Consider the following 19479-nt stretch of genomic DNA (forward strand, 5'->3'; position numbering starts at 1 on the left):
TCTTCTTTCTCACGCATCTCTCTTGGGGCACTTGAACCAGGAGGGAGAGAAAACAAAGACTAACCACAGCCTCCCGGTCAGCTACACCGAAGCTGGCTTTCTGGCGCTTGCTGGTAATGAAAGTGGAGTTTTCCTGCAGCTTTTCCAAGAGCTGCCGGATCGACTTGCAGTAGTTGGTAATCTTACACTCCTTCAGGAAAGACTTCAGCTGGAGCAGGGCAGGCACAGGAAAGGAACAAGATGACAAAAAAACATTCCATGAAACAGTCACACTTTAAAGAGGAAAAAAGCCCTGTTATTTAACCTCTTAGTTGGTGTTTAGACACAGTCAGAGTCAAGTATAGAAATGGGTACAGTTGGAAGTGAGTATCTCCAGAACCTTGGGTTCTAATTTCAAACACATGAGAGTAGGGAGTGTAGCTGCTGCAGTCCTCTTGGGCATGAACAGTTGGCTAGAGGGGTGTTTTCCAAAAGGGGCACCCTTCATCCTTCCTTATGTGCACGCATTCTAGCGCAGGGGTCTCCAAACCCCGGCCCGGGGGCCAGATGCGGCCCACAGCAAGCCTCTATCCGGCCTGCGGCCAGCCTCTTGTTCCCTGAAAGAGGACTGAACACTTGACTGAATGTGACCAGAGCTGTGCTCTGATTGCATCTGGAGGGTGTTCTGAGGGCTGGAGAGGCTGAATGAATGAGCCTACTCATTCATTTATTCATTCATCTAAGTTCCATTTCTAATTTATTTAAGTTTTATATTTAAATTTTTTCCCGGCCCTCAGCACTGCGCCAGATATCTCATGCGGCCCTCTGGCCAAAACGTTTGGAGAACCCTGTTCTAGCAGTTAAACAAAGTTCACAGCTTCAACAGAACGTTCACCAACAGTCCACCTTCTGCTATGGAAGTGAAAGGCAGGTTTGGCTGAGCAGAGATCTCCCACAGGTCCTAGAAAATATTTAATGGTCTCAAGCCTCAGGGCCTGTTAAGGCTGTTCTTGGGAACAGGGGATCTCGCCTCCTGCTCAGACAACCAAAAGCTATCTTAGTCTGACCCAGGCAGGAGCCGGCCACGCAGCAGAACCAACTGGGGCCCTGGCAATATCCAAATGCCTTACAAAGCTAACGCAAAACACACTTGGCCATCATTTCTTCACTGTTGCAACAAGCCTATGTCTTGCCCCAAATCTCTGATCTTACAGTTGCTGGTAAAAAAAAGTCTGAAGGTGGAGGAGGGGGAAAAAAAAACAGAGTACGAAAGAGGTTGCCTAGTGACCACTCATTCTTGCAAAGGAAGCGCTTCTATCTCTGGGCAGGAAACAACAACTCCGTTTATTGGGCAACCAAATTAGGTTATCCAAAATAAATCAAGCTGCACTGTCTTGCTGGAGGCTTCAACACAGCTTAGTCCTTATGTGAACCTTACAGAGAAAAGAGTGACGGTGGCCCACCCGTTCCAATTTGAATCAGAAAGGCTTGCGGTCTGAAACTTGCACTCAGTGCTGGTCATTCTCGTTCCCACCCCACTACGGCTGCCAGAACCGGGCCACTACTCTCTTGGATTTGTCACTAAGAGTCCAAACCAGAGACTTGTATTCACTCGCTGTTTGGAGTGTCGTATGTGAGACGGGGCCTCCTCAGGACTGGCCCCCTATATCAGCGTTTCTCAACCAGTGGTACTTGTAACACTGATGGCACTTGAGGTGGTGTCTGGTGGTACAGGTGGGACCCCCAGACCCCTGCTGCCTGGCAGTGAGACCAGCAGTGCAATGCAACCAGCAGCAGGAGGAGAGAGCGGGCAGAGCTCCAGTCAGAATGCCCTGAATAAACCCATCCATTCATTGGGAAGTTCTCCTGCACAAGCAACGGCCTCTGGCACTGGTTGGTGGTTGGCAACCTTCAGTCTCGAAAGACTATGGCAGTGATGGCGAACCTTTTAGAGACCGAGTGCCCAAACTGCAACGCAAAACCCACTTATTTATCACAAAGTGCCAACACGGCAATTTAACCTGAATACTGAGGTTTTAGTTTAGAAAACACAACTCATACATTAACATCTTTTACCTACTATTACTTGTAACCCGTAATGAACTTTTCCTCTAGAAATTTGTCCAATCCCTTCTTAAAGGCAGCTAGGCAAGTTGTCACCACTGTTTCCTGTGGCAAAGAGTTCCACAGACTAATTTACATGCTGGGTAAACAAATATTGGCAGGGAGGGGATGGCTGCTAGACCTTGCCACTGCTCATTTTCTCAAACAAGAAAATTTTTTTGGGAAAAAGCCCCACCCACAGAAGTGGGCTCTAAGGCTGCAATCCCAGCCACTCTTTCCTAGGAGTAAGGCTCATTGACTCTAATGGGGTTTATTTCTGAGTAGACACGCACAGGAGCGGGCTCCAAGGCTCCAATCCCAGCCACTCTTTCCTGGGAGTAAGCCTCAATGACTCCAATGGGGCTTACTTCTGTGTAGACACGCACAGGAGCGGGCTCCAAGGCTCCAATCTCAGGCACTCTTTCCTGGGAGTAAGCTTCATCTACTGTAATGGGGCCTACTTCTGAATAGACATGCAGGACTTGTCTCTGCCTGCGCTGTTCACCCCCAGCTGCGCCTTTGCTGTGGAGGAAAAGCCTCTCCTGGCGCTGAGTGGGGAGCTGCTCACGGAAAGGCGGGCTGCAAAGGCTCTCGATGGCTGAGGAGGAGGGCGGCTCAGGATTGGCTGGTGGTCAGCCAGTGAAGGGCACTGAGCCATTCCAACAGAAAAAGCCAGGAGCCTGCTGGTTGCTGATTGGCTGAGCCTGCTGGAGAGTTGGGGAAGGGAAAAAACAGGGAGCTTAAGCCTGCAGAGCGGGCAAAACTGAAAAGGGAAACAAACTCAGGGCAGGTGGGGCAATGGGAGAGGAGGGCAGTGAGCTCAGGGGGGAGGGAAGCAGCCTGCCCTCCCCAACATATGGAGGCTCGGAAAAAATCTCCATTTTCTTTAAAGTGACACGCAGCTTCAGCGCCCCTCTCCAGGCTGCCTGGCTCCAGGTGCCCACAGAGACAGCTCGCAGTGCCCCCTCTGGCACGCGTGCCATAGGTTCGCCACCACTGGACTATGGTATAAGCCTACAGCGCCCGGTATTCCCAGGCGGTCTCCCATCCAAGTACTAACCAGGCCTGACCCTGCTTAGCTTCCGAGATCATGGTATAAGCCTACAGCGCCCGGTATTCCCAGGCGGTCTCCCATCCAAGTACTAACCAGGCCTGTCCCTGCTTAGCTTCCGAGATCAGACAAACACTGCTCCCATTCATTTCAATGAAGCCGAAGCAGGAAAGCCTCCCAGCAGCTCATGCGCCAGGCAGAGGGACACAGCAGGTGCTATCATCTCCGGTGAACAAGTTGTGGTTCCATCCAGACAAGATGAAAGGTCCTGCGGAGGGAGATTTAATCTCTTCTTGATGGGGTGGTGCTCCCTCTGCAAGAGCGCACGCGTAGCTTGGAGGGGGTGCGCCTTGATCCTACTCCTAGAAGGGCAGGTGGAGAAGGGAACCAAGAGCACACAGTTGGTGTGCCAGCCACTGCTCTTCGAGGAGAGAGCAGATCCGACCACAGTGGTCTACATCTTGGTCACCTCTCATTTAGACACTCAGCTGCCCTGAGCGCAGCTGCCCTTCATTCATCTGGGAACCTGCTCCCTCTCATCTCAAAGGGAAGTGCGTGGAGCGGTATGATGACTACACAGAGGCAGCTCCGGAGTGCTTGGCAAAGGCATCCCCTGGAGCCCCAGCAAGGATGCCACATGGGACTCAAGTCCCAGCTGCACAGTCACACAGCTCACAGGGAACACTGATTTGGAAACAGCAACTGGTTGCAAAATGCTGCGGCTAGATTGCTAAAGGAAGCCACAGGGAGAGAATGTGATGCTCAGCAGGCAGAACCTACACTGGCTGCCCATTGAGTGTCTGGGTCCACTTCAAGATTCAGGTTCTTATCTCAGGCGCATAATGCCTTTAGTCTGCTACCATTCGAAACGTTCCAAACAACACAGTCCTGGAACGAGCTGGAATCCCTAGCATGTATGCACTGCTGAAACAGAGACGCCTGCGTTGGCTCGGTCATGTTGTGAGAATGGATGATGGCCGGATCCCAAAGGATCTCCTCTATGGAGAACTCGTGCAAGGAAAGCGCCCTACAGGTAGACCACAGCTGCGATACAAGGACATCTGCAAGAGGGATCTGAAGGCCTTAGGAGTGGACCTCAACAGGTGGGAAACCCTGGCCTCTGAGCGGCCCGCTTGGAGGCAGGCTGTGCAGCACGGCCTCTCCCAGTTTGAAGAGACACTTGGCCAACAGTCTGAGGCTAAGAGGCAAAGAAGGAAGGCCCACAGCCAGGGAGACAGACCAGGGACAGACTGCACTTGCTCCCAGTGTGGAAGGGACTGTCACTCCCGAATCGGCCTTTTCAGCCACACTAGACGTTGTTCCAGAACCACCAGTCAGAGCACGATACCAGAGACTTTCAAGACTGAAGGTTGCCAACAACGTATTCGAAAGGACCTGCTAGTTCAGATCTTTGGAGAACTTGCTGTGCATGCCACCGCCTAAGGAGATACAACTGTGTATCATACAGAAAAGGGCTTGCTTTATGGTGGCTCCTCACCCTGGCTTGGAATGCTTTACTAAGAGAGAAGCAAGACGCCACCACTTTCACAAAGCTGCTAAAGGCAGGCTTTGTTTCACAAGATCTGGGACGATGGCTACGAACTGCGGCTCCTTGAGAATGGATTTTGCCCTCTGTTAGTTTTCATGAGATTATTTTATTGTCTTTTTTAAAACTGGGAACCTCTCAGGGACCATATGGTGAAGAGGACAAAATGCAAATAAATAAACGGCAATGTGAAACAGCTGGAAGTCTGTGTGTTCCGAACACAGAGAACCTGATCCAGTCCTACCCAAAATAAGAGGAGACATCAGGAGTGCCTGAATTGTAAGGGGCAGAACCTGGATCGTGGCAACTCTAGCTTCCCAGTACTCTAGGTATTCCAGACTTCTCCCCAGTCTCTTCCCCACAAACATTCCTGCTTTTCTCCTTTCCACCCTACTCTCTCTTTTTTTCCACTCTGGCAAAGAGATGGGAAAGAGGGAGGCCAGCATGCTAATTGTGGCCATCCCCGGATGGCTTTAAAGAGCCCGCCAGCTCGGCATTGCTTCAGAAAGACGGGCGGCTGCTCCTTTCCGACAAAGCTTCCAGAGCGAACGTGGCAGGCCTGAATCTCTCAGCAAAGGGTTCGGTTCCAGGCAGGAGCAGCTGAGCCCTGCCCTCTTGCCAGAGCACACCGCTGCTGCTGCCACACACACACACACACACACACACACACACACACACACACTGCCGATGCCATTTATTTTGATCTGTCCCAGCCACTTCCTGCCTTCCAAGCAGAGGGAGGGGAGGTCGTAAAGTTCACTCTGGAGCCTGTTCACAGCTGAGCTGCTGTGCGGTGGTCCAAGAATGAACCAGACCAAGGCAGGAGCCAACCCCATGCCTGGAGGGACGGAAGGAAGGGGGGGGAGAGGGGAATTCTAGAAAGGGCAAAGCCAAGACAGGAAGCAAAATGCTGGCCTAGAAATGCACCTTGAAAGCAGAGCATAGGTATTCCCCCAAAGGTTTAAAGAGGGGGGACAAAAACGGAACCTCTCCCCCCCTCCAAAAAACACAGCTCCTTTCTCTAAGCATGGCTCAACACCAAATACTGAAAGGTGACAGAAAAATACAGTCTCTGTTGGTGTAAACTCTCTTGAGGAAAGGGTGGGATTGAGGTTGGTGGGTTGACAGGGAAAAAACCCATCAACAGGAGGAGACAAATACTCCATCTCATGCTCAAATCACCTTCGATAGCGATACAAGCCCGCTAAGCCATTTCTGTCCAATGTTGCATATATGCAACAAAGTGTGTCACATCAGATGACACCTGCGGGCTGGGCAAAAATGGGTTAAGAAGGTAGAAGATTACAAGATGCGGTGGAATAAATTCAAGCCTTATAGCAAAATGAAGAACACAAAAGGATGAAACAATACTATTCCCCAATGCGATAAATATACCCAATTTTTCATCAGATCTTTCTGCCTGTGTTTCATTCTGTTGACTTAAAATAAATAGGTCAATTTGCATTTTCCTATCTTCAAACACTCATCTGAGAGTACAGCACTTCACAGCTGTAAACATCCAGGACTGCTCACACCATACAGAAGAACACAGCTTGGGGCTGCTTTCAGAAATAAACACCAACACTTCCTTAAATGCATCTGTGCTATAAAGCTGGGAAAGGACTCAGGGAGTCAGTGGCAGCACTAAGGAGATGCAGGGGGTGCACACTGTACCGGGTGATGCACTGAGGGGGTGTGTGACACCACAAGTCGTCCAAAACTGTGATAACTTCTTTTTTTTTAAATAGTACCATCATGTTACATATCATTCAATGCAGAATTTTCATGCAAATGCAATGAAACAAACTGTGTTAAAATATCTGTATTCTATCAAAAGTTATGGGCAAATAACCAGAAAAGGAAAACACAACTGCCTTATGTAACAAAAAGTTACATAAACTTAACTTGAAACTGACCAATGAGACTGATTGTTCCAGAGCCAATGAGATATTAATATGACACAGCAGGAACCAGTAAGGAGTTAGTATGAGTCAGCTCTCATTTCCATGTATCAAAACTCCTATTCAGAACTCCTATTCTCCTAACAGCAGAACTCCTATTCAGTTGTGTGCCATCATGGTTTTTGGTTAGTTACTGACTTGTTGGGTGACCTGTACTGTTATACGTTCAAATACATAACTAAATTTCATGGGGATTACACCAACCCTAGTGAAGACACTGCATTTAGGCTATGCATATGACATTGCAATTTATTCTGTATGATCTGGTACAGGAGGAGGTCCGTCATGGGGGCGACGCAATGAGCTCTCATATCAGGTGATGCGAACCCCAGTGATGCTACAGGGAGTCCAACACAGGGAGAGAAGAAAGCACGGAAAGACCAATCATAAGAACATAAGAACAGCCCCAATGGACCAGGCCAGAGGCCCATCTAGTCCAGCTTCCTGTATCTCACTGCGGCCCACCAAATGCCCCAGGGAGCACACCAGATAACAAGAAACCTCATCCTGGTGCCCTCCCTTGCATCTGGCATTCTGACATAACCCATTTCTAAAATCAGGAGGTTGCACATACACATCATGGCTTGTACCCCGTAATGGATTTTTCCTCCAGAAACTTGTCCAATCCCCTTTTAAAGGCGTCCAGGCCAGACGCCATCACCACATCCTGTGGCAAGGAGTTCCACAGACCAACCACACGCTGAGTAAAGAAATATTTTCTTTTGTCTGTCCTAACCCTCCCAACACTCAATTTTAGTGGATATCCCCTGATTCTGGTGCTATGTGAGAGTGTAAAGAGCATCCCTCTATCCACTCTGTCCACCCCTTGCATAATTTGCATAATCTTCTTCTGCATAATCCAGAAGGAAAGAAATGCATTTTCCCCAAGACTATTTCAAGCACTCAGATAAACTTCTTTACCTGAAGGATGGCCGGAAGAGCCAGCTCTGGAAAACCGATGGTATAGGCCTGGCTGTGAAGATACTCCAAAATCAGGTCGTAGAGCTGTTCGATGAGGCCGTCCTGCAGAAGGAGGGAGAAGAAATGCATGAAAAGGAACAAATTAATACTTAGGACATGGGAATTGGCATTATGCTGGGTCACAATCCTGGTTCCCTTAAGCTGGTGTTTGTCTGACTGGCAGTTGCTCTCCAGGACTCCAGATGGGGGTCTTTCTCCACTCTACCTAGAGATGCCAAAGACCGAGATCAGAACCGGAGACCTTATGCATGCAAAACAAGTGCTCTGAAGCACGGCCTACCCCTTGGCCTTTTCTGAGCAATCTGCCAAAAGGCTTTCAAGAGAGGGAGAAATTACTTATGCGCATGTACTAGTCCACCCCACATGCAACGGGAGCAAAAGTGTCTGCTGGAAAGCAGCAGCCCTCACATGCAAGCATGTCATTTCCTCTGCCCTGTTTCAAAAGTGCCTCCCCAATCTCTCCATAGCTCCACTGACATGCCTTAGGTTTCTATCTGGCTGGAAAACACACACACAATCAACCGCTTGCACATGTTTCAAGAAAGTGTTGGCATCATTCATTTCTCCCACTCTCTGGACTTTTATACTCCCTTCTACAAAAAGCGGGACACACAGGACTTATGTTCTGTGGAGGCGCCACAGCTCAGTGGTACAATCCCTGCTTTGCAAGCAAGGTCCAGGTTCGATCCCTGCCATTTCTAGAGAAAGCTCCCTGAAGCACAGGAAACCCTCTGCCAGCCAGTATAGACAGCAACAGGCTAGATACACATCAATTATCTCAACCATAATTAAGGCATCTCAATCTAGGACCCCCCCCCCCGTTCCTTACCCACTGTAGTTCTTCTACAACAGAAAGCTCACATGATGCAATCAGCCAATCACAGGCTCCATACATTCCTCAACTTAATTACTTCTGGCAATACTTAATTGCATTTGATTACTTAATTAATTAGGGGAATGGGACAGCTTACTATGCTCGTACCCCACAGCACCATTTGTTAGTTCTATACTCTCATGTCAATTTCCACTTGTATTCTGAAAAGATTGGGTTGGTCTAAAAGACAGTGCAAAACCATGGTTTGCGTGCTTGGTGTACCGGCAAACCATGGTTGCACTTTGCTTCCTTTCTCCAAAAAGCAGTCGGCACAGCAGCACCCTGAACCATTCTGAAAACCATTTTTAGCTATCTAAAATGGTTTATCTCAGTTTGCATACACTTTGGCTTCCAGGTGTTTCTTTCTGAACTTTGGATTTCGCAATTTAAGCATCTGGTTTTTAGAAAGTTCAGTTTATAATGTTAACCAGACCTCTCCTCACTCTACACCTCCATGTTTTCCATCCAGGATTTCTTTACAAGATCCCAAACCTGCACGCATCTTACCCGAAATGCTTTCTCCTGCAAATTGGCATTGGAGAGCTTCAAGATGACCGCAAAGTTAATGGGCTTAGAACTCATACGGCCTGGTTTCTTGTTGAAGTCTACCTGTTGGAAAATCTGAAAAAGAAAGAGCCAATTATTACTATTTTACTATATTACTATTACTATTTACACTGCTCCAAATATGGACTTTAGTAAACAAAGAGAAATGTGGGTTACCAGCACCTTATAATCTAAAACAGATAGGAGGGAAGATGAGATGGGGAGGAACAGAAGCAAAGACACTTGCATCCTGCCTTTGTTTTATTCCCAAAACTTTCAGTAATAATACTTAATATTTGTATTGTCCTTTCTAATCACATAAAGCAGTGGTTCTCACACATTTAGCACCGGGACCCACCTTTTAGGGGGAAAAAAATATGTCAAGACCCACTGGAAGTGATGTCGTGACTGGAAGTGACATCATTAAGCAGGAAAATTTTTAACAACCCGAGCCTGCACTTACCCAGGAGTAAGTCCCATTTACTATCATTGTTATAAGAACATACAGTGGTGCCTCGCAAGACGAATGCCTCGCGCAACGAAAAACTCGCAAGACGAAAGCGTTTTGCGATTTTTTTGGTGACTCGCAAGGCGAATTTTTCTATGGCCGTGCTTCGCAAGACGATTTTTTTCCTTTTTGGGGGGGGTTTGTTTTAAATCGCACTTCGCAAGACGAAAATTTCGCAAAACGAAACGACTCACAGAACGAATTAATTTCGTCTTGCGAGGCACCACTGTACATAGTAGCTTGTTCAAAGTACAGGTCTGTAACATTTCCCCAAATGCAGTCACAGACCAGGGTAGCATCAAGTCTAATATATTAAAAATAAAATATTGAAATAATAATAATACAGGTATTTCTATACTGCCTTTCTTGGTCCTCAGATGTCTCCTCAGACTTTATTCAAGGCGGTTGACATAGGCAGGCAAATTAAATCCCCAGAGGGATTTTTACAATTTGAAAGAAGGTTTCTATCTTTCAAGAAACCACAACATTCAGATGTTTCTTTCTTGTTCTGGTCGCACATTCTGGCCTCCATCTTCCCACGCTCAGAGCAGATGGAATAGCTCGGCTCAGCCTGTCAGCTGCTTCAAGGTCGCACGGTGCCGGTGGCCTCGAACCGGCGACCGTTGGATGTTATCTTCAGGCAAATGGAGGCTCAACCCTCTAGACCAGACCTCCTGCCCATGGGGATGAATGGGGATGCACCTGAAATTGGCTCACGACCCATCTAGTGGGTCCCAGCCCAACAGTTTGGGAAACACTGACTTTGCATGTATTCTCTTGATGGAGAATACGTGTAAACAGGTACTATCTCCATTTCACCGATGGAAAGAATGAAGCTGGGATGAAGTAGCTAACCTAAACACCACTGCGGGCCCAATCCTATTCAACTTCCCAGTGCTGATGCAGCCATGCCAACAGGGCTCGCTCTGCATCCTGTAGTGGGGGGGGGACGGGGACGACAGTCACAGAGGCTTCCTCAAAGTAAGGGATTGTTTGTTCCCTTACCACAGGGCTGCATTGCTGCACCATTGAAAACTGAAAAGGATATGGGCCTGAGTGAATTTGCAGCAGAAGAGAACCAATTTACAGCTCACAGAAAACAAATATTCAAAGCAAAGCAAACAGCAACTCACGGTGGGAGGGAAAGAAACAGAACCCGATGAGCTCTGGTCAAGAGCCGGGACCCAGTCTGCATACTGGGACCTACATTCCAGAACTGGCAGGCAAATGTGTGGCCTCACCCCCTTCGCCCATCCAGTAATGGCCAATCAGCTCCTGTCCCTCTCCCTGGAGAGGGAGTGACACGGGGCAAAGAGTGACACGGGGCAACAGCAGTGCGCTCACTTTTGAAAGGTGGAAGGGAAGAAAGAGGAAGCAAGGTCAGGAGGAGAGCAAGGGAAAGTTGGCAATGGGATGGGAGGAAGAGCTGGCCCTTGTGCAGGCAGTGATGTTTTTAATTACCTCCTCGTTGGACAGACAACTCCACCCCCACACCTCCCCAATGCCGCATCACACTGACGCGGAAGCTCCGTTTCAAGAGCAGCCACAAGTGCTTGGTGGGGAGTCTGCTCAAACACACACCAGTCCGTGGCTCCCCAGTGGGCTCAGATAACTGGCTGCACACAGTCTTGGGATCCCAGCCTTCCGTCTGCTGCAAGGCACTGGTGGGCCCAGGCTGCTGCCCCACAACTCTTGAATCCTTTCGAGCTGCTATTTATTCTCCTCTCTGCGCCCAGAGGCCCCTTGGAGAGCCCTAGGGACGTGGCTGCCACGCATCCATCAGCAAGGAGGCTTCAGCCATTTAAGGCAGCAGCCGTATGCATATGCGGGCTTTTCTTTCTGTGTAAGCGTCTCTCCGAGCATATCAGGGTTTACCCCTCTTCCCACAGCCCCTTGGGGAAGGAGATGATTTTTAAATTGGCATGCCAGCCTTATTCCTCCCCCCTCCATTGATTGGAGAGGGCGGATGGGAGGGGAGGACATTTCCACCTTGTTTATCCACAGTAGCCTTCCAGCAGAGCCTGAATGCCTGTCGCTCCCCCACTATAAAAATCACTGAAAAGCAGGGAGAGCCAGCAAAATGTACAACACACCATCAAGTAGAGCAGAATCCTTATCACCCTCCTCGACATACCTCAAACTTGGGGCCACACATCCCACCCCCTGGCACCAGCCAAACAGATCCTAACTACAGGACGGCACCTACCCACCCATGACACACATCCAACCCTCTAAGAAGAGGAGCTGCCGGGGGCAGGCAGTCTCCGCGCCAGAGAAGCAGAAGTTGCTGTCAAAGCACATCACGGAGCGCGCACTTATTTCCCATGGCAGGGGCCTGGGGAATTCCGGCGCCTGGAGGGACGGCACAAGACATTCAACCTGTCATCGCGGTGGTGACAAGGGCAGAAGGGAAAGGGAGGGGAGAGGGAGGCGAGGAGAGGAGAGGAGAAAGAAGAGCCTCATTGCCTTCAGCAGCTCAGGATGTGGTGGCGAGAGGGGGGAGGAGAAGCACACAGCGGAGGACGCAGGAGGGACGGAGGATCGAAATTGTGGAGCCAAGAACAGAAGATGCTGAGCTTCAGATACAAAGCAAGCATTATCTCATTGTGAGAGACAAAGGGAAAGAGGCTTGCTAGTCTTCAATAAGGCCAGGGGCATTCTCTAAACTGGGAATCCCAGAGCGGGTGGACTCCAAAGACTAGAAGCAGCCAAGCACTGCACCAGGGTAGCAAGCAGGGTCGGATCAGATTCTGGATCACACCAAGCAAGTGCACAAAATGGGTCCCATGCACACAGCACAATATTCTGAGAGTCTCCGCATTTTTTTAAAAGTCAAGTTTCTAGTCCTCATGGATCTGAAAATACGCTCAGAAGCGTGGTAGACCACGTCCAGTGGCACCTCAGATGTCTGCGACGGTGAGAATTTCCAGGGCCAAGCAAGGCTAGTATTTAGCTCTTTGCTCTCCCCTCCTGCACAGTTAAAGGCAAGATGCTCGAACAGTTTGAGTAAAGAACTTGGGGGAGGGGGGACTCCAGATCAGCCATGAATTTCATGGGTGAACCTTATCACCAGCACTGGGTTACTGTGAGGATAAAATGCAGGGGGAAAGATAAGCTTGTACACTGGCTCCAGCTCCCTGAAAAAAGGGCAGGACAGAAATGCAAACATTATATATAGTTCTGCTTCATTTCTGTAACAGATTGCAGTATACCGCTTTCTCTTGGTGCAGAATCCGACTCTTCCTGCCGTAGAATTTAAGCTCAAAAAAATATTTCCAGCCCTGGTTTTATCACACACACAGTTTGCCACTGTTGGCCAGTAGTCACAAATTGGGTCCTACAAGGATTAAGAATTTTTATCAACAGTCCCCCAAAACACTACAGGTGATGTGACTGTCGCGAATTTTTACAAAGATTCTGTCTTTAATTCACAGGTCCTGCTATCCCTTCATGAAGTTCAGAGGCAGGCTGAGAAAAGTCTGTTGCAGGCCAGGAGCAAGACAGGTCCTTTCTGGTTCTTCCGATCCATAAGGTTATACTTTTCTATGTTTTTTTTTTTAAAAAAAACTGGATTTCTCTTATTAATTTCTTGCATACTGGAGGGGCTCTGGCATTTGCATGACGGGCTCCCAGCTGGTCACCTAAGCAGTCTAAGACCTACACAACTCCAACCAAACCACCAACCTTAAGTTCCTATCAAGCACACTGAGTCAGTATGGTGTAGCTGCAGGTAAAGAGTCAGAATAAGACCAGAAAAGACCCAGTTCAAATCCCTGGCTGACCTTGGGCCAGTTGAGCTGTCTCAGTCTAACCCAGGAGTGTCCAAACATTTTGGCAGGAGGGCCACATTATCTCTCTGACATTGTGTCAGGGGCCAGGAAAAAAATTTACATTTAAAATTTGAATAAATTTACATAAACGAATTTGAGATAGAACTTATAAGAATGAATGAAGGTCTTGCATTTGTTCAAGGCATATAAAAGGCCTTGCACAAGCAAGGCCAGCCTTTCCTTCACTGACACTGCAGCATCACAGACGTTAAATAGCAAGTAGTGGAGGGAGCCCTTGTCCTACAGCTCAGGCAAGACGTCGAACAGGCGTCCTTATGCTGAGAGCAGTTGCGTCGGGCCAGCATGGGCTCCAGCAAGTCTCTGGAGGGCCAGAGGCTCATTGGAGTCTGGGGGCTCCCCGAGGGCCTGATTGGGAGCCCCTGAGGGCCACAAGTGGCCCCCGGGCCGGGGTTTGGGCACCCCTGGTCTAGCCCTACCTGTTGTGAACACTGAATAGTGGAGGAGGAGAAAACCTTGTACAACAAAGTAAAGGAAGGACAGGAGGGAAATCTTGAATAAATACAAATATTGGCAATTCATGGGAGGGTCCCTGGAGATACCAGAAAGTTATTTATTCCCTGAAACCAAAAGGCTTCAGAAACTTCTGAATTTGGACAGCTTTCTAAAATCTTTTCCCAGAAGAGGGATGTCTGTGGAAAGGAAAAAAGACCCAAATTAATTTCACTGCAACTAGGGATCTCCCAGTTCCCCCACCAAGGGTGCGAGAGCTTGTTGCTTGCCCCAGCAGCTTGTTGCAGCAGCATCGGCTGTGGTTGAAGCCGGAAGCCTGGAGGAAGGCAGGCATGAACCACTGGAACGGCTGGGCTGATATATGTGGCTTGCCGCGGGAGAGGTGGGGGCCAGTATCTGCCGGAGGCTGAGAAAAGAAAAACTGTGCAGGGTGTGTTATGTGTGAAAGATACTCTATCGCTCGACCCGACTGGCAGAACCTCAGAAGACAGGGAGGGAGGAAGGAAGGAAACAGACGCAGGAGGGGGAACAGCCGAGAAGCCACAAGGGGTCCGGGAGAGGCGGAGAGGCCTCGCTGGCTGCTACGGGGCCGAGAGGATGCGGTTTACGAAAGGTTTGCAAAAACATTGTTCAACAACACACACACACACCACAGGAGCCTGTGCACTTCCCCCATGATTAGCAGTGAACCAAGGTGGCTTGGCTAGTTCCCAGACAACAGCCTCTCTCCCTTCCTTGCACAGCCGGCCATCCCTCTCTCTTGCAACACACACACACACACACACACACACACACACACACACAGGGAGACATGCAGCTTTGGAGAAAGCCAAAATGAGGAAGATGCTTGGAAAGTTGTTTTTACTGCCTGCAATTTATTCTACACAGAATCTCTAACTACTGCTCACAAGAGCCAGACGGACAGAGGAACTTAAGCAGCTACGGACATTCCCCGGCCACTGGTTCTTCCTCCTGCCCTTTCTCCAAGCAAGTAAGGACAACACACCCAGTTCCTTCTCTCTCCCCATTTTACCTTCTCAACAACCCTGCCACCTGGATTTGGCTAAGTGAGAGCGACTAGCCCACAGTCACCCAGTGCACAAGCTTCCGGGTTGAACAGAGATGTCTCTCTGGTCCAAGTCCAACAACCACTTTTAAATTACTGCTTAGAACTTAATTTTCCTGTAACTCAGAGTTCCTTTGCGAAACCAGATCCTTAAAACAGATAAAGAAACATGTACAGTTGGTACAACTGGCTTTCACTGGCTATTCCTTGGTACATGAAAAATCATATTCCATCACTGCCTTGGAAATTTGCAGTGCAATCCAATCTTGTGCTGGAAGAGGCAGGCCAAGAGGCCTACACCGTATTCAGCGCAAGATTGGGGCCTAACGTGGTTCAGTTGGAAGTAAGGGGAAACTCTTCCCCTGACTCCCGAGTAAGCCACCACAGCCCCAATGGGTCTCCTTGGACTTGCACCAAGGTGGCATAAGTCCGAAGAGAGTGGAGCGTCTTGCAACTGCTCCGCACTGCTCGGGAACGAGGTTGGGATCCAGCGTAACAGCTGGGTTCCAGCTCCACCTCCTGCTCCCCGCTTGCCAACGGACCACCTTCCACCCACCCTCCCTCCACCCCGGAACACCTGCCTCCCACCTCCTCCCCAGACCCTTGCATCAGCAGACACAACCCTCCCTGCCCAAGTTGGCATGGAGGCTGGATTCAGTCTTAGCTAGCCAGCGTGCATCCCTGCGCCAGCCCAGCCGACTCCTGAGAAGGTGCAAACGTGCTTTATGGCATGTTTGCAATCATTCTAGGTTGGCACAAGGGACTTGCGCTGGCCCAAGGTGCAGTCAGGATTGCGCCCAGGGTATCGCCAAGAAAAGCCAGTGCTCTTCCATGATATCAACACAGTTCTTCCTGGATGGGAAGTACCAGCATACCCCTCTCAATCAACACCACTGCACATGAAACAGCAGATAAAGGAAGAAATTGTGTATTATACATTTTGTTGCCATTGTTTCATGGCAGGGAGAGGGCAGCAAATTACTTATTTAACACACACTTTAGGTTCCTTTTCTTCCCACCAAAGCAGCGCACAACACTTCATAGAACAATAAAACCACAAGCAGCGTAACACGCAATAAGCAAAGAGAAACAAGAAAACAGAAAAAGAATTAAAAGGAAAGTCAAAAAGAACCAGAAAAGTTCACTTCAAGGCAGGCAATGCTGGAACCAACTGGGCCACTAGGGGAGAGATTTTCCATAATGAGGAGGGCATCACTGAGAAGGCCTATCCTGCATCCCAATGTACAAGTAGACTGATGTGGCAGAAGATGAGCCCTTTAGGTACATAAGAACAGCCCCACTGGATCAGGTCATAGGCCCATCTAGTCCAGCTTCCTGTATCTCACAGCGGCCCACCAAATGCCCCAGGGAGCACACCAGATAACAAGAAGACCTTCAAGGCCTCCTGGGAATTGTAGTTAAGAACATAAGAACAGCTCCACTGGATCAGGCCATAGGCCCATCTAGTCCAGCTTCCTGTATCTCACTGCGGCCCACCAAATGCCCCAGGGAGCACACCAGATAACAAGAGACCTGCTTCCTGGTGCCCTCCCTTGCATCTGGCATAGCCCATATCTAAAATCAGGAGGCTGCACATACACAGCATGGCTTGTACCCCGTAATGGATTTTTCCTCCAGAAACTTGTCCAATCCCCTTTTAAAGGCGTCCAGGCTAGACGCCATCACCACATCCTGTGGCAAGGAGTTCCACAGACCAACCACATGCTGAGTAAAGAAATATTTTCTTTTGTCTTTCCTAACCCTTCCAACACTCAATTTTGGTGGATGTCCCCTGGTTCCGGTGTTATGTGTGGTGTTATGGATCAGGCCAAGGGCCCACCTAGAACAGCTTCCTGTATCTCACAGGGGCCAACTAGGATACATATATCCTGTTGCCACTCCCTTACATCAAGCTTTCAGAGACAGAATACCTCTCAAACTCAGAGGATGCACACATTCATTGTGCTTGGAACCTGTGATGGGGTTTCCCTCCATCAGTCTGGCCACTTGCGTTTTGAGGGCAATAAGGCCATGTGTCCTGCCATAAGGTGCTCCCCAGTTTAGTTACCCACTGGGTAAATAAGCCACAAAGGCCTTTATAGGTCTTTTCCATAGGTCTATAGGAATTCAGCCCCCTGAATTCCCTCCAGAAACACATGAAGGCCAATGAAGTTGAGAGAAAGAACAGGTGTAATAAGGTTTGGCCAAAGGGCTGCTGCATTGTGCTGCAAACCATTGGGCTGCTGCATTCTGCACCAGTTGAAACTTCTGGACAGTCTTCAAGGGCAGGCCCAAACAGAGGACTGTAGTAGTCTAAGGGCACAATTGTAACCCCTTATGTCGGTGCTTTCCAGCACCGACATAAGGGCAATGCAGCTCTGAGGTAAGGGAACAAACATTCCCTTACTTTGAGGAGGCCTCCATGAGTGACACCCAACTGCAGGATGCAGCACACGTTCCATTGGCACCACTATGCCAGTGCTGGAAAGCACTGACGTAAGGGGTTAGGATTGGGTCCTAAATGAGATACAACTACAGTATGGAACGCTGTAGCCAGATCTTCAGGAAGGAATGCAGCTGGTGCACCAGCCAAGGTATACCTGGCCACAGCCATTACCTCTGCCCCCAGGAGCCAGACAGGTCCAGAAGAACACTTTGACAGCAAACCTGATTGTTCTATTCTGTCCAGAACAGGCTGTAAACTCAGCCCAGAATTAGCTTTCCTCCTGACTAAAAGCACCTCTCTCTTGCCCATATTAAGTTTCAATTTGTTGGCCTACCCCCACAGCTGCCAGGCACTGATTTATGACTTCCACAGCATCCCTGGTGCCAAATGAAAATTAAAAGGTAGAGTTAGGTTAGCATATTTATAACACCGCACTTGGGGCCCTGGACAACGTCTCCCAGTTGCTTCATATAAACATTGAATAGCACGTGAGACAAGATTGAACCCTCTGGGGCCCCCCGAAGGCCATGCAGCAAATTCCTCAGCATTACCTTCTGGAACCTGCCCAACAGGTAGGGGTAGAGTCGCCATAAAACGCCTGCCCCCCAACCTCAAGCTACCATAGTTGGAATTTCTGCCTTGAGGGTCACAAACTCTGGTCAAGCCAGCAAGAAATACACTTTTCATCCCCACTGGAGACTGTCAATCACACCTCTGCATGATTTACTGCTGTGGTCTTGCCACTTTCCAATCAGCAATCAGATACTGCTGGGAGCAAAAGGCTCATTGATTCCCTCTTGATGCAGAAATGCAGTTGAGTTGAGCCAACAGAGGAGGTTGCAAAGCTCACTGCCCCTCACAATAGAAACCCAGCAGAACTGCCCTTGGAAGAGGCTATCTGGTGTATCTCTGAGTGAGTCATTGCTCAGGCCTTCCAATTGAGAGACACATTCAAAATTGCAACTTGTAAAAAAACCCCAAGGGAAATCCACTGAGGCTGGGCCATTCCTACCCTCTCATACACTCTAGAACAGGGGTGTCCAAACCCCGGCCCGGGGCCACTTGCGGCCCTCAGGGACTCCCAATCTGGCCCGCAGGGAGCCCCCAGTCTCCAATGAGCCTCTGGCCCTCCAGAGATTTGCTGGAGCCCATGGTGGCCCGATGCAACTGCTATCAGCGTGAGGTTGGCTGTTTGACCTCTCATGTGAGCTATGCGACAAGAGCTGCTTGCTGTTTGACATCTGTGATGCAGTAGCAGCAGTGAAGGAAACACCTGCCTTGTTTTGTGCAAGGTCTTTTATAGGCCTTGAGCTATTGCAAGACCTTCATTCATTCATATAAGTTCCATCTCTAATATATTCATTTATGTAAATTTATTCAAATTTTATTCCTGGCCCCCACTACAGTGTCAGAGAGATGATGTGGCCCTCCTGCCAAAAAGTTTGGACAGCCCTGCTCTAGAAGGAAATATTTTACAGGTCTAAGACTGAAGTTTGCACCCAATTAAAAAATCAGGAAAAAAGTGTGCCTCATTATCAGAAGGTTAAGCAACACTGGACTACAGTGCAAGTCTGGACATGGGAGAACTGGGTTCAAAGCTCCGACTTAGCTAGGAAGCTCAGCTGACAACTTTGGACAAACCAATCCCTCTCAGACTCACCTGCCTCACAAAGTTTTTATAATATAAAAACGTATAGCATTCATACACCAAGAGATACTACAAAGTAAAAAAAACCCTCTCCTTTTCTATGAAGTTTACAGCACAACCCCTCAGTCCCTGTATCAGCCCCTATATCCTGGTTAAAGTCCAAATACATGCACATGCCATTAATGCCCTGTTAACTGTTACCTTCACAGAATTCCTTCTGTCAAATTTTATATTGCAAACTCCTTGGGGCAGGAATCTGTCCTCACACTTTGCAAAGAACCATGCACAGAGACACTCTGCCACCAATCTAGCTATCGAATTAAATACACACCTCCAAGATGAAAGGCAGAACAGGAATGAAAGTCCGGGTGCTCTCCGACAACAGAGTGAGAGCCCGGGCACAGTGCATCCGCAGGGGGTAAAAACGAGCCGTGGGCACCAGCCTAGAAGGGAAGGAACAGAGAGAGGG

The 19479-nt window shown here is 48.9% G+C and overlaps 1 protein-coding gene across 2 annotated transcripts in view; it reads right to left on the minus strand.

Moving 5' to 3' along the window:
* Window positions 1-19479, minus strand: part of NOC2L (NOC2 like nucleolar associated transcriptional repressor) — a 75648-nt gene that overhangs the window by 24055 nt on the left and 32114 nt on the right. For both annotated transcript variants that reach the window (XM_066636970.1, XM_066636969.1), the window contains exons 12-15: window positions 19342-19453; window positions 9003-9116; window positions 7562-7663; window positions 65-208 (exon numbers count right to left, since the gene is read on the minus strand). In XM_066636970.1, the coding sequence (XP_066493067.1) occupies window positions 65-208; window positions 7562-7663; window positions 9003-9116; window positions 19342-19453 (472 nt within the window). The remainder of the gene's footprint in view (window positions 1-64; window positions 209-7561; window positions 7664-9002; window positions 9117-19341; window positions 19454-19479) is intronic.

The sequence above is a fragment of the Tiliqua scincoides genome, chromosome 9, assembly GCF_035046505.1.
Source record: "Tiliqua scincoides isolate rTilSci1 chromosome 9, rTilSci1.hap2, whole genome shotgun sequence".
In the NCBI taxonomy this organism is placed as follows: Eukaryota; Metazoa; Chordata; class Lepidosauria; order Squamata; family Scincidae; genus Tiliqua; species Tiliqua scincoides.